Raw genomic sequence first — 15,091 nt, 5'->3', positions numbered from 1 at the left:
AAGGACCGCACAAAGAGCCATGAAACGAAGAATGCTAGGAGTAACTTTAAGAGACAGAAAGAGAGTGGTTTGAATCAGAGAGCAAACAGGTATAGGCGATATTCTGACGTAATACTTCTGCAGAAACCCGCAAGATGGAGAGAAGTAATAAATAGAGGAAAAATGAGACATCCACCCTTTTGCAGCAATTGCTACAAAGGAAACCCATACGGGTTCCTCGAAAGAAAAGCCTCACAGTTGAAGAAAAAAATCTCCTGGTCCGGGATTCGAACTCGGGATCACCGCCTTTCGAGGGCAGCCGCTCTACCTTCGGTGCTAAACAGGCGGCTAGCAGATGGCAGAGCGAAGTCCAATTTGTCAACAACTCGAAGCAAAGGCAAGACTCTTGTATATAGCTTCCTATATACAGGCGTATATTAGGAGTTTTTATGGAACTACAGTCAAGCAGAAATAGAGAAATTTAGATCAGCAAAGTCAAGAGCGGCACGTGCTTGCTTTCGTCACGTGTCTAATGCTGTCGGAGAAACTGCGAGCTTCTTTGTCGGTGTTGAAAACTACAGCCAATGACAGAAAACCACAGCTGCACATACACTAACCCGGCGAACCTCCTTAGACGAAGTCTAGTTTCGTTTGTGTGTTTTCGGTTCAGTAGTACAATTACACTTTCGGTATATTCCATATTTTCTAATTTTATTATCAAAACGGATTTTTGGGCAGATCAGCTATGTCCTTTAGATGATTCCACAGAGGTGCTTACCTCTTAGACAGTGACATGGTTGCAGTGACACTGTGTTATTGCCACTAGTCGACTGTACACTTTCAAAACATGCAAAACTTGCCGCACAAACGGACCACAGTGCGGTAACATCCACCTATGTGCATTAATGACAGCCTATTAGAACACTTCGGCGTGAATAGTTTCGGTTTCTCTTTAGGTATGAAATGTTGCTGACGCATTCAAGGATCATTCTCGTTTCCAGTTAGCGAATGTGATTATATCAACGCAAAGTTTGGAATGAACCATAAATGTAATGTAAGCATTTCGCATCGTTCCGGAGCATTCACTAAAAGAAAGGAAGGTGAGAATTGCGGCAGAAAGAAAAAAAGAAAGCACTTAAGGGTGGCAGACTGCCTCACAGCAAAGCACGCAGTGGATGGTTTCTTCTGCATCAGGACATTACCTCTCTCCGACACCAAAAACACACCACCCTTGCCACGATACGACGCTTGGTAAGCCAGAAAAAGCGCAAAAACGAAAGACAGCTGGTGACGCCTTCTTGAAGTTCACGCACCTGGTCGCTGTGACGTCATGGATTTCGATGGCATCTTCTAGGGCGTGCCTAATTAAATAGCGGTGCAAATTCACTACATTATGTTCTAAAGCAACCAAATATTAAACATGGCAATTTTCTAGAACCTTTACTCAGCCAACGCAGCCCTAATGCAAAAACATCCTTTGAATCTCTGACGTCACACTGACGTATCGGCGTATGGGTTTCGGCGCGAAATTCAAATGCAGATATTTCGAACTTCATTTTCTCATCTAATAATCAGACTATTATTTTGAAATGCCTGCCTGCAGGGTTCCCAAACAATGCTTTATTAGTGCAAACTTATTTATTGTTTCGCTTTAGTGGTCCCTTTAAGCAACCAGCGACAAAAGATTAACCTGGCTCAAGGAGCCTAGTTGTGTAGCGGCTTATGATTGCGCAAAGCGACGAGGGTAGGGGGTGGTATGATGCAGGAAGATAGAAGAAGCTGTTTGGAAGAGATTAAAGGTCGACTACAGCTTCAGTAATATAGTGAGAAAGCTGCGAAAGGGTAGGGGGAGTGAAGGACTCCGAGGCGACATGCTGCCTTCACGCCTTCTCCCCATCCCCGTTTTTGGTCTTCCTCGTGAAACCCGCATCCCAGATTCACTACATTCAAATAAGGGATTAAGAAAGGGAGAAGCGCGTTATTGTATTGGCATTCTCACTGAAAAAAACAGGCAGATACTGATAATTATTTGATAAAAGCGTCAAAAAAGCAATTGCTATAGTTAATATGCCATTTAAACAAATTGATACTACTTGAGTGAACTGCATTCTGTCTGCGAATGGCACCAGAGTTTTTCAGCATTAAAAATACTTTATAGACAATCGAACTAGAGTGGAATCATACAGATTGTGCTTACTGTGCATGCCTCACGTTGCACATTTCTATATTCTTTGTACACACAACGACTTCCGGTATACTTTCAATATGTTCCCCGAAATCATCCTGTTCATTTGTACTGCCTACTGTCCTACAGATTTTAAACACACAACCTCTCTTTAAACAGCAATTTATCAGCCACATGCATAAACATCAGCATAGCAGGAAATTACACCAATGAATCATATCCAGGGGAAGGCTTAACTGCAGAGGAATATTGTAAAATATTGTATCCAGAGCATAAATACGTGCAGGCCTCCAATGTAAGTACATTACGCTACTGCCTAAAATACCACATGCCAGATTGCCTTTCATAATTTCTCTGTGATGATGGTTTACTCGTTCACTAACTTCTTAGGAAAATATCTGTTAAGACTATGTTCTTTTCGCCTGGTTCATTCCTTTCAAGATAATTATATTTCTAATGTTTTTATCATGTATTGATCCTTAACGACATGCAATAAATACGTTGAATTTTATATACTGCCTACCCATATATATTTATTTATTTATTTACAAATACTGCTATCTCAATTTAGAGACATAGCAGAGGCGGGTTACAAAACCTATGAACAAAACATGTCAACCAACGTGGTTAGGCAGTTCTTTCTGAAATTGATTAGTAGACAATGAACGCAGAGAACCATCTAAGTTATTCCATAATTCAACAGTGTGTGGAAAAAAAGAAAACTTGTAGCAATCTATTTTTGGAACGAAGGGATCTATGTTTAATGAGTGAGTACGTCGGGTTACTCGCGCAGTAGGTGTGGTTAGCGAGATAGGCGCTTCAATGTTAGATGATCCGTGAACGATATTGTGCAGCAGGATTAGGCGGTCACACGTGCGACGAAACGACAATTGGTCCAGTGATAAAGCGTGTGCATGGAATGACGGTGAAAACATACGGTCGTAACGGCCATAAATAAATCTAACAGCTTTTTTCTGAATGGATTCTGATTTGGAAATATTCTGTATGCGATAAGGCGACCACACTAGAGAAGCACACTCTAAAACAGGTCTAATGAGTGATTTATAAGCCGTAAGCTTGCAATCTTTAGTGCCGCGTTTTCAAGTGCGTTTTAGGCACCCTAGTTTTCGCATCGCTTTAGAGCAGACTATATTGATGTGATTATGCGATGTGATTATGTGATTATGATAGTAAGTCCAAGGTATTTGAACTCGTTAACTTCGTGAATAATGTATCCTTGTGTGCTATACGTAAATTTTAGGGGCTGTTTCTTATTAGTAAAGGACATTGCCACAGTCTTGCTGAAGTTAATGCTCATCCGCCATGTCTTACTCCTGTCTGAAAAGGATGAAAATACGCTACTAAGCACTTCTTGATCACAAAGAGTACGAATGTTAGAATAGATCACGCAATCATCTGCATAAAGACGTATTTTCACTTGTGTGTTTCTGGCTACTTCAATAATGTCGTTAACATATATGATGAATAGGAGTGGCCCGAGAACTGAGCCCTGCGGCACCCCTGACGTAACCTGGGCTGTAGAAGAGGTTTTGTAATTAAAAGTGACGGATTGGAATCGCAGGTGCAGGTAATCGGATATCCAGTCAATTAGTTTATGACCAGGAAAGATTGCCGCAAGATTTAGAAGCAAATTTTTATGGCTTACCATGTCAAATGCTTTTGAGTAGTCAATAAAGATAGCATCAAGCTGACCGCGGTTATTTAGTGATGTGGCTATGTCACGTTATGTGGCTATATTCTACTCATCGTGAAATAAAGCAGTCAATCTTGACAGAAAAGTTTTAGCTACGAGTATGCCAATTTGTAATTTTCGGTGAACTTTTCGAAAGCCAAATGTCAAACTTTTGAGACAAATGTCAAATTCAGATTCGTTAGTTCTCCTGGCAACATTGCTCCAACAAAAATATGGCTACGACATCCAGGTGAACGGTGGCTCTCTTGCATGGTGCCGCGCTCGCACGTTTGTCGTTCGTGGCGTCGAATCGAGATGTTTCGTCTAAGCCGAAAGGGTTCTTGCTGCCGATTAAATTATTTTACTCGGTTTCGAGGATTTCAGTGACGAAACCGAGGAAATGTGTGTAGGTCGAGTGCTGCAAAGCTGGAACGAGAGGTGTTTGCAGTTGCGTCTAAATTTCCAAATTTCTGCGATGCACGTCGTCTGGCTCTTTCGCGAAAAGATTAAATCATGCATTGGTGCTTCTCCACCACGATGACAGCATAATTAATGGTGCATAACTATTATTTCGATATCCGTACTTTTTTCATTTTCTGGTTTGTGCGCGGCGGCATCAAGATGATTTGAGAACCATGAGACATTCAGCGCATGCAGTGATAGCAGGCCCTCTTTCTCTTGAAGCTTCAACATGGATAGTTGTTTCTGAGCGCGGTGGCAAGGGGGCGAGCTTTTAGTTAGAGTCGCCGATAGAAGCATAGAAAAGCATTAGAATTTATTTCTGAATCACGCAATCGCACATTCTATTAATCTCTCGTTGATCTGTTTTAGCCGGCAACGACAAATCTACATGTTTGTTTCGCTTCTTCAACAGAATGACGATGGAGATGAGTGTGAAGTCAAATGTTGCTGGTCAGATAATCTCAGCATGATGAAGGAAATAACTGCTACATACACAGAAGAATCTACAAGTGAAGGAAATTACGACTACTATTACGCAAATGCTCCCATGTGTAGATACTTTCCTATCCTCGATGGAATGACGTGTGGGGAAAATAAGGTACTTATAATACACATCCTATTTGCATTGAAAAGATAATTCTGTTTTTAGTCATTAGTATGCATTGGGAAATGCAACCAAGTCATTAAAAAATTATAGGGTTTTACGTACCAAAACAACTTTCTGATTATTAGGCACGCCGTAGTGGAGGACTCCGGAAATTTTGACCACCTGGGGTTCTTTAACGTGTACCTAAATCTAAGTACACGGGTGCTTTCGCATTTCGCCCTCATCGAAATGCGGCCGCCGTGGCCGGGATTTGATCTCGCAACCTCATGCTCAGCAGCCCAGCACCATAGCCACTGAGCAACCACGGCGAGTGCAACCAAGTCTAAAGGTATCCTAAGTGGTAATGTGAAACCGAATCTTCTATCAATATAAATTTTGATATTGGTAGAAAGATAAAACGAAAACATGTTTGAAGGCAGCCTAACAAGCACATCGAGGTGGGGCACAGCAAGCTCACATTTGAACTGGTATGCTGATCTATAAGATGGCTACACAGAGAAGCGGCAAATCGGAAAAACAGGCAGTTCACAAAAAATATAGAAGGACAAAAGTGCCTACGAAGTCGCACTTCAGGGAATACAACAGAGTTCAGTTTCTTTCTTTAGACCCAGTGGGCCCATCTACGTTATTAAAAAAAAAGCAAATGCCACATTGTACCGCATACTGAGACGCCCCGCATCATAAAATACCTAACCCTCGTGTGCAGACCACCCAGGGATGTGACGTGAAATAGTGAGTAACAACATGAATAAAAAAAAGTGACGGAACCTATGTCCCGATGAGTGTAGATTTTTATGCTTTCGGCCTTGAATCAATAGGGCGATACAAACTATTGCCACCGTCGAATTGAGGTGTATATGAGGCGCGTACCGCAGCAGGAATCCTTTTTCGCGCTTCTCTAAGAACAGCCGGTGCCATCTAGCGACGCCACCGCGAAGCCTGCACGTGATCTCCGAAATGCATCCCATGCCAGTGCGTGCGAACGCTGAGAAACGTGCTTTGCAGCAACTGCCCTCATCTCCCGAGCTTGTTCTCGACACGCTAACGCTGCGTCATCCAGTGCCGCTGCTTCAAAGTCCACTCGTCACCTCCGAGACGAAAAGCGTGGCGCACTGGTGCCGGCGAACGCCAAAAATTGTTCCCCAGTTTTCTGAAGATGCAGAGGCCTATAATCAGTGACCCAAGTTGGCGAAAGTTGAATCGAAGAGCAGCACAAACCAGCTGCCGTCATGGCACTGCTTGGTAAGGCGTTTGCATGAAAGGCGTTCTTTGAAAATTGGCACGTACCCAGTGCTATAAGGCACGGCCTGCTAATGCGTCGCGTTGCTGTGCTTCAGGAAGATTTGTGACGTGGTTTCCATTCCGCTGAGCAAAGATGACATTTACGTGATATTTTTGTCATATAAGAGTTGCACATTACCAGTGGCACAGGCCTCCGAACTTAAGTTGCTATAGAAGGTGTTCATCGAAGACCCGCACAGACCTAGTGGCACGTACCCAGAACTTCAAGTCAGTGTCATTGAGTTTCTTCGAACAGCAGTACCTAGAGTCTACGCAGTCCCTCAACGGCAGTGACCCATGCCGGAGTGCAAGCGTTCCTTGCAGAGCGGCACGCATATTACAATGGCCTATACTAAGCGAATCAAGTTGCTTTGGTGGTTGGTTTCTTATGCTGTTACGTCAGTAAAGCAGCCTATTGTGCCGACCATTCTACCACAGAACACCTCATGACCCAGGTAGGCACGGAAACGGTTACATACACATATTGAAACATTAGATAGATAGATAGATAGATAGATAGATAGATAGATAGATAGATAGATAGATAGACAGATAGATAGATAGATAGATAGATAGATCTAGATATGCAGACTTACAGACAGACAGACAGACAGACAGACAGACAGACAGACAGACAGACAGACAGATAGATAGATAGATAGATAGATAGATAGATAGATAGATAGATAGATAGATAGATAGATAGATAGATAGATAGATAGATAGATAGATAGATAGATAGATAGATAGATAGATAGATAGATAGATAGATAGATAGATAGATAGATAGATAGATAGATAGATAGATAGATAGATAGATAGATAGATAGATAGATAGATAGATAGATAGATAGATAGATAGATAGATAGATAGATAGATAGATAGATAGATAGATAGATAGATAGATAGATAGATAGATAGATAGATAGATAGATAGATAGATAGATAGATAGATAGATAGTCTGTGTACTGGGTAAATAATTCTCTTTTCCAAATACAACACCACGGTGGCAACACCTGGCCTGTCACAGCAGCACCAAGTCAGTCTGTCTCTTGAGACTAATACGCATAGCTCAGTCTATCGCACACGCATATTGCCCCTAGAGAAACATGTGACATCTCTCCCGGGAGTCTGTGTACACAACCGAGCATTAGAGGAGGGTAAGGGGAGGGCTACACAAGAGCTTCAAACCCCTGGGGTTCTTGAACGTACATACAAAAATAAATGCACCAGTTCTTGTGAATTACACCCGATCAGAACAGAGCGGCCCCGGCAAGGTATCGAACCTGCAACATTGTGCTTAGTAGCAGAGTGCCACAGCTACTGAGCCATAGCGGCGCATCGCAGATGATTTGGTGGTGTAATGCGCACAAGGCGGCGAGCTGCAGCTTCGCTGTTCCCAGAGATGCCAAAATTGAAATATATTCTCGTGCATTTCTCGACAAAAGCCACGATCTTATTATAAGGCTCCAGAATGATATTGACCACCTGGGGTTCTTTACCGCGCAGTGAATGAACGATACACGCGCATTTTTGCATTCAGCTCCTATCGCAATCATGGCCGCCTTCGCGGGGACTCATACACGGCAATACAGTGTCTTAAGCACGGATCCACCAAGGTGGGTCAAAGCGTGAACGGTTTCGTGCATTGACAACGGACATGCACAATGAGCAGCTATTGTGGCAGAGGGCGAGATCTTCGAATTAAATGAGCGTTGTGTCTGTCTCACCAGTCGTAATAACCGTTTACGCAAATGGCTGTCCGAAATGCTCAATATTGTACTTGAATCTCCGACATTATTCAGTGATTTCTAAAGAAAACCCTGTGCTCTTCCACTCTGAAGAAGGATGACTAGCGAAGTTGTGTATGGGGGCCCCTTAATGGCGAACGGCACCTCCACCGCGTTTCGGCCCGGCATTGCACTATCTCTGGGATTGGCCCATGTATGGGGAGTTTTTTATTTACAACGACACGAAAAATTCCTTGGACGGGAGAGGTACTCAGCTTCCCTCTAAAACTTCAGTGAAGCCTTGTGACGACAGTGCTGACGATTCTGAAACCTAACCGCACCAATATCAGAAAATACTACAAACCATAGTTTCGATGTTAACAATTTAGTGTTATGCCTTCTCACAGTAATATTGCTATGGAAATGGCGCATATCTTTTTTTTTCTGTGTAGACGTGCAAACGAGGTGTTTGTGGAGAACACGACTGGGAACAGGTACGTCAGGACTGGCAAGTTGTCTCTACGAGGGCGCCGTACAGATGATGGCAATAAACATTCTAAAAATGCAGCGCAATTTTTTCCTTTTATTATGCAGAACTCACCTATCGTTTTTGTCAAAGAAAAAAATAATGGCGCACTTGGCTGATCATTTAGGTTTGTTCTCGAATATTTCCTCGAATTTTCAACAAATATGACTTAGTGGCTGAAATGTCAAGGTTTGTTTCCGTTGGACGCCAATATAACCATACAGACTTCTACGTTTCGGTACGCATCGCATAACGTGGCCCTCATCATATAAAAATTTTAAAATTTTGGCCGCCTCTGGTTCTTTCCGAACACCTGCAAAGATGTGTGGGCATTTTATGGAACAGCTATAAAGAGGGAGTAAAGGGAGTTTTAGCCATTTTCATTTAGGTCCTAAATTTGCATCTGCTCTGCATTACCCCTAACCTGCCTCTTCGTACAGCCAAATATCTACTCGGTGAATGAGCTACTTCTTTCAGGACACAGTGAAAGCATGCAAATTGTGTTCTCGTGCGCTTCTTATCGCACTGGCAGCTTCGCTGTAGCATTAGGGACACGTATATTGTACCTTCAAGTCCATCGTATAAACTAAAGGATCAACAATACCTAAAACCACCTAACGGTAAAGCTGTATTTGTGATTGGTTCTTCTCTTTAGTTCTTCACTTCTCCTTGAGACAATGGAGATGTTGCACTGGAAGTGGAGGATTGTTAATATTTGTAGAACATGCATTTAGGTTCGCTAGACATCAATTTAAAGCGTGTGAAAGCATCTAATGCCTTCGATAAATCTCTAAATATTGCGTCGATTTGGTCACCTATGTCAAGAGCCTGCAGGCCGCTATGACGATATTCCCTTAAGTTGCTCAGGCGTCGGCATAGAACTGCATGTGTCGCCTAATGAAGGCTTAAAACGCGCGTTTTGTATGTCGTGGTGCTGACATTATTGCTCGCAATGGCCCGATAATAGGATATGGATTCATGGCCTTTAAAACCCAAGCCACCTTCGAAATCCAGGTGGCCCTTGAGCCACCTGGATCGCACCGGCAACAGTATGCCGGTGCGATGACTGTGTGATGGACATACAACCCCTTTGCAGGCGCTGAGTGCGCTCCGCAAGGTACCACGATGAAACCACTGTGGTTCTACTTTTCATTGACTTCAGCTTGCTCACTGGCTACAGATGTTCATCGTGTTGGCACTCTATATTCGTGCATCGATGGGGGCGCCATACAATATCATCTAGCACACTTGTATTCAATCATCGCAGGTTAGAGCCTGGGAAACTGCAAAATGTACTCGCTTGATGAACATTTTGTGGTCTCCATACTAGAAATATTCCCCGTGCAACAAAGTTCGTAAATGTTAACTTATTTTTTAGAACAATAAAGCTGATGGCTCGTTTCCTGCAACAATAAGAAACAAATTGCACTTATAGATAGAAGTGCTAACGTAGTCCTTAGCCTTAATGTGTTCGTCAACGACGTTACATTAGGAGAGTGTAAGGGCTCCAAAGGCAGCACACGGTTATGCACGTGCTTCGAAGAATTCATTTGCAGCGTGTTGGTAACGTGTGAAGCAACCTTTTCAACACGCTGATAAACTAATTTTGTTGTGGTATGTATCTTTATTGCCTTGTAAAACTCAAGAGAACATTACCAAATTTCTTATGCAACACACACAACAAGTATATGCCGCTAACATCGTACCGTCTGAAGGGGCCACTTTTTATCCGCACCCTATTTATACAGGTCATCAGATACATGGAACTCGCCACTTGCACGAGTCTTCAACCACTCATGCAATGGTGGTGGTTTTTTTGGAACATCCATGCAAATCTGGGAAATGCAAACCTGCAAACGAGAACGCAACAGTAAGAGGAGCTTTAAGTCTCTCACCTGGACAAACATTAGCATTTGCTGTATGATTTTGTTCAGATTATATCTCGCCTACACCTACATTCGTTTTTTTACACATATTAGCTTCACGCACAGAGATTACTTACATAAAAAAACATCAAGTGCTATCTATCGACTTGCAGCGAAGTGCCATCCGCCATCTTGCCGAGGGCACGACAAGCCGAAACTGCTCGCTTCGCAACATAGCTTGAAGAGCGGCACATACACATTGACACATGCTCAGTGACGAAAGCTATAGCCAAAGATGTTAATCGAAGAGCACCACGTACCCAGGGATACTTGCACAGTGACTCAAGCAGGCGTATAATCGGTTCATTGCAGTGCGTTGTGTATCAAGTGCTACAAAGCCAATGTCCAAAGTTGAGGTTAAAGAGGTTCATAAAAGAGCACCACATAACTAGCTTCACCTACCGAGGGACCCAAATTAGTCCGACATTTTGTTTTGATCTTGGTTCCCTCGGCCCAGCCGCCTTGTACTCTTCCTATTTGACCAGGGACTATCCAGGCCTCAAGTTGGCAAGGAACAGGTTAGGCAAAGTTTTAGATAACAGAAACGTAAAGACATACCGTTAACTGGGGTCAGTTTCAAAAGAATACAAATAACATCAAATAATGGTAATAAAGGGCCCGGAGGGGTACGCAGAAATGAAGTGCGGGCAGCACACCAAAGCATTGACATGGGAAGCTTGGCGGTATTTTCAGTACTTCAACATACCACGCTTTAATATTGGCGATCATATGCGATAATTGATGCAGAACTGTATCAGTATTGAAGGAACGTTTTGGTTAATTTATCAATTGAATGACCTGGGATAAACAGTTTCTTTGATGCGCACGAGTAGCAGCTGGACACTAGTTGTGCTCACATGAATACCAGCGAAGCGAATCATGTCAGGTACCAAGCGTATCACGTCTGCTGTAAACCAGATAATTCGCTCAAATGGTACAACACATCAAATACGCCAAGCAGGGATGGAAACGGTGTGTTTGCTCCTTGTATGTAACCAGACGCGCACAGTATCAGGAATAATTGAAACGCATTCGGTGCAGGGTGACAGCGCCCAACCACCCAACGCTGGTCGCCACGCGGGACATAAAAACAAAAATTGCGACTGGCAGAGGAGCCCGCACGCGGTTTTTTCTACTCTTGAACACATTAGGAGCTTTGAAACATTGCTTCAGGATAGAATACGAATACCTCTATTAACGTGCCGGCAACTGACGATTTAACGCGTCATGAAGTTGACGAAGCGTCGACCCGGGGTTATGCCTTACACTGCACTACCCCAGTTCGGCCCATTTGTGGAGTTGTCGCGAGGCTCGTGCTTTTTGAGCGCACCCCGGGCCTGCTAGATGGCCCATAGTTTGCTGTTTTTGTCTGTAGACTGCACTGCACTTTGAAGTTTGGGCGGGTATGTGCTAGAGGTTGCTTCGGTCCGGAACCTGACACAGTTCCACATGATGTGCCATTGCTCCACCGCAGCCACCGCACAAACACCACACACGTTACTCGGGTAGAGTTCTGGGTGAAGCACCTGTAGCATTGCCGGGGCGAGGAGTGACCCGGTCTGTATCTGCCTTAGGATGACGGCCTCCTCCCGACTGAATGCCCGGTGGTGAGGCGGCATTGTCCGTCGAGCTAAGCAGTTCCACTGGGTAGCTTCGCTATAACTGGTCACTGGGTCCTTGATTTCTAACTACCACACGGAATGGTTACTCTCGGGGGCGCGGAGGGTAAGCACTCGCGCCGCCGAATGGGCCGTCTCATTGGGGTTCGGTGAGGATGCACGCTTGCCGGCTTGCGCCGGGAACCACTTGATACGGATAGTGCTGTCACAGTCTTGGAGCTGGACCTTGCCGACGATGGCGGCCGCCGGCGCACATACTTGCCCCTTGGCAAAGTTGCGCATGGCGTTCCTGGAGTCGCTGAGCACAGTGAGACACACCCTCGGAGATCTCCAGAGCGATGGCAACCTCCTCGGTGTCTGTGGCGTCCGTGCACCGCATGCTCGCTACCGTTGTCTTGGTGCCGGTAGCCGCCGCAACGACAACTGACGCGAAGCGTTCCCTCTTGTATTCCGCTGCGTCCACGTACCAGGCGTGCGAGTCTTGAGCGTCTTGTTCGGTGAAGGCCTTGGCCCGCCCCTGCCGCCGTTCTTGCCGCCGTACTCAACTCGGAGTGCATGTTCTTCGGGATTGGGTCCACGCGGATGTGGGCCCGTGCCTCCTCGCTGATCGCGCACGGTTGCCGGCTGGGAGATGAGGGGTTGTAACCCAGGGACGTCAGAATACTGCGACCTGCCATGGTCGTAGAGAGACGGTATAATTGTGAGGTGAGCTGCGCCTCGGCTATTTATTCTTGGGTGTTATGGACACTGAACTGCAGGAGCCGAGCCCTACTCGTGGTCTCCATTAAGCCCAGCGCCATCTTGTAAGCCCGTTTGATCAGCTTGCTCCTGTCAGTGACCTGCCAGTTGGAGTAGGCCGCAACGTAGGCGACGTGACTGATCGTGAACTACTGGAGAAGGCGCCCGAAACTGTCCTCACGCATGCCCGCCCGACGTGTCGAAACTCGGTGTATGAGCCGGATGGCGTCCATTGCCTTGGTGGTAAGTTTGTTGATGGTCTCGTCGTTGCGGGTGCTCGTGTATAGCAGCAAGCCCAGGACCCTAATCTTGGCAGTTCATAATATTTAAGTTCGTTTACCTCGCATGCGGATCCAGCCTAATTTTATTTGCTTTGGGAAGACGAATAATTCAGTGTTAAGATATTTCTCCAATTAAGTAAAAAGTGCAACTATAATAGGCTAATATATTTGCTTAATAAAGTAGGCCTCTGCACCTCGAGTGAACAACTTATTGCGCTAAGGATTGACGTTTCACCATCGCAGGAAGGGCATGCGCTTGTGATTCGAGCCAGTGCTCGCAATGCATGCTGTAAACATGAACTTCTCTGTGGTTGGTCCAGATTATTAGACAAGTTCATTATCCAATCTAAAATACCCGTAACCAATAGGTGCTTTCTTTTCTTGTCCCAGCTATATGCCGCGGTACCTGCAACGGGTTGCTGCGAGTGGGCGCACAAGTGTGAGCGTGTGGGCTTGCATTACCAAAGATGGTCTTGGCCCACTGATACGCTTAGAAGGCAAGTTCACCGCTGAAAGGTACGGGGCAATCATAGACGATGTACTCATTCCCCACGTTCTTGACGGCCCGTTCCCGGAAGGCGACTATATATTCCAACACGATAGGTCGCCGATCCACACTGCTCGTGTTGTCCAAGAACTGCTGCATGAGCGCGGCGTCACTGTCCTGGAGTGGCCGCCCCAATCCCCGGACCTCAACATCATTGAAAATGTCTGGGGCTTATTGAAATTATCGCTGGCGCGCCATCCTCTGCATGGCTTGTCCGAGGACAGGCTCTGGTCCATCATCGTGAGCGAGTGGGACGTGCTCCGAATGGACACATCACTTACGGAGTCACTTTACACATCACTGCCCTCCAGAATAAGCGCTGTCATCGCTGCCGCTGGGGACATGACAAGGTACTAAGGGATGTTCGGAGCGTGCCATGTGCATTTCCTCGTCGGCTGACAGAACCTGTCTTGTGTAATGAACTATTGTCCAGAAGAAACGCTTTGAGCTCAATACCTTAACCCAAAGCATTCTTTCATTCTTACCCGTTTGTTTCATCGTGTTCGACTCGCATAGTCATTATATTGAGTGTTCTGTTTTCCTTTCGCGCCAAATAAAGACCGAGCACGTTGCGCGCACAGTTCGGTGTCCCTTTCTTGTCGTTGCGTGTTACGGTAACACACACAGCGAAGAAATATATGTGCACGCACTAAGTACCCCGGCCTTTCGAAAGAACGAAAGAAGCATGTCGTCAAAAGAAGTTCGTAGGACTCGAATGTGGCCAATGAAAGCTCAGAGTTTGGCGTTGCACAACGCTTAATAAGGAATATCGGCTCAGTTACCGCAGTAACAATGGAATACGCCCACTGCCTCTGACCGTAGCACTCTTCCCGACAATGCGGCCAGCGCGCGCCGCCGTAGCAGACGACGCAGATCACGACCCCGCCTCCCTAGAGCGCCTGCGCCTGCGCGAGCATCTTCCCCCGCACGACTCCAGCGCTCGCCGCATCGCCGATGCCACGCGCTCCGAGTTTTCCCCTAAGTGTGAAACAGACTGTACATATGTATTTGCTATTGGAATGATTTCTTTGACATATCACCTGCATCGTCGGCGTACGTGTTTACATCAATTTGTTCACCAGCCAAAAACACTGTTGTTTGGTCTTTCTGGATATAGGCTTCGCCTATTATCTTACCTTTGGTGGGCCACCTTGGATGCGACAGTCCATGTAGTCTGGCGCATTATGCATGTTGTGTACTCTTTGTCCAACTGTATCAATTGTTACACAAATTAGAATGCACCTTTCAATGCTGTGTTCATCGCTGTAATACTAGAAAACAGAAATAAATCCCATTAGGAGGCCCACGAGACTTCGCCAAGATACTTTTATGTAAATGGCAACGCGTGCTTGCTTTTGTTCAAAGGCTACCCTTAAAATCTTGCCGCACCAAGCAATGAACATGAGCAGCGCACATGTGTAGCTCACCTAAATTGTAATCATCAACTTTTGCCGCACAAAGAAAGTATTGTTGCTAAATTAAAATTTCTAACCCACTAGGGAAATTTTCTATAGCA

The 15,091-nt window shown here is 45.2% G+C and overlaps 2 protein-coding genes across 6 annotated transcripts in view; one reads left to right on the top strand and one right to left on the bottom strand.

Moving 5' to 3' along the window:
• The window catches only part of LOC142564351 (venom metalloproteinase BumaMPs1-like), a 77,383-nt gene extending 68,838 nt beyond the window's left edge, over nucleotides 1-8,545 (top strand). For all 5 annotated transcript variants that reach the window (XM_075675326.1, XM_075675327.1, XM_075675323.1 and 2 more), the window contains 3 exons: nucleotides 2,324-2,459; nucleotides 4,732-4,917; nucleotides 8,392-8,545. In XM_075675326.1, the coding sequence (XP_075531441.1) occupies nucleotides 2,324-2,459; nucleotides 4,732-4,917; nucleotides 8,392-8,481 (412 nt within the window). In that variant the 3' untranslated portion in view covers nucleotides 8,482-8,545. The remainder of the gene's footprint in view (nucleotides 1-2,323; nucleotides 2,460-4,731; nucleotides 4,918-8,391) is intronic.
• Nucleotides 8,546-10,091: 1,546 nt separating this feature from the next.
• LOC142564349 (venom metalloproteinase antarease-like TfasMP_A) overlaps nucleotides 10,092-15,091 on the bottom strand; it is a 63,018-nt gene continuing 58,018 nt past the window's right edge. The window contains exons 9-10 of the mRNA XM_075675322.1: nucleotides 14,712-14,846; nucleotides 10,092-10,315 (exon numbers count right to left, since the gene is read on the bottom strand). Of these exons, the coding sequence (XP_075531437.1) occupies nucleotides 10,202-10,315; nucleotides 14,712-14,846 (249 nt within the window). The 3' untranslated portion in view covers nucleotides 10,092-10,201. The remainder of the gene's footprint in view (nucleotides 10,316-14,711; nucleotides 14,847-15,091) is intronic.

The sequence above is a fragment of the Dermacentor variabilis genome, chromosome 11 (genome assembly GCF_050947875.1).
Source record: "Dermacentor variabilis isolate Ectoservices chromosome 11, ASM5094787v1, whole genome shotgun sequence".
NCBI lineage: Eukaryota > Metazoa > Arthropoda > Arachnida > Ixodida > Ixodidae > Dermacentor > Dermacentor variabilis.
The sequence above is the reverse complement of the archived record's forward strand: the minus strand, read 5'-3'. Positions and strand labels throughout refer to the sequence as shown.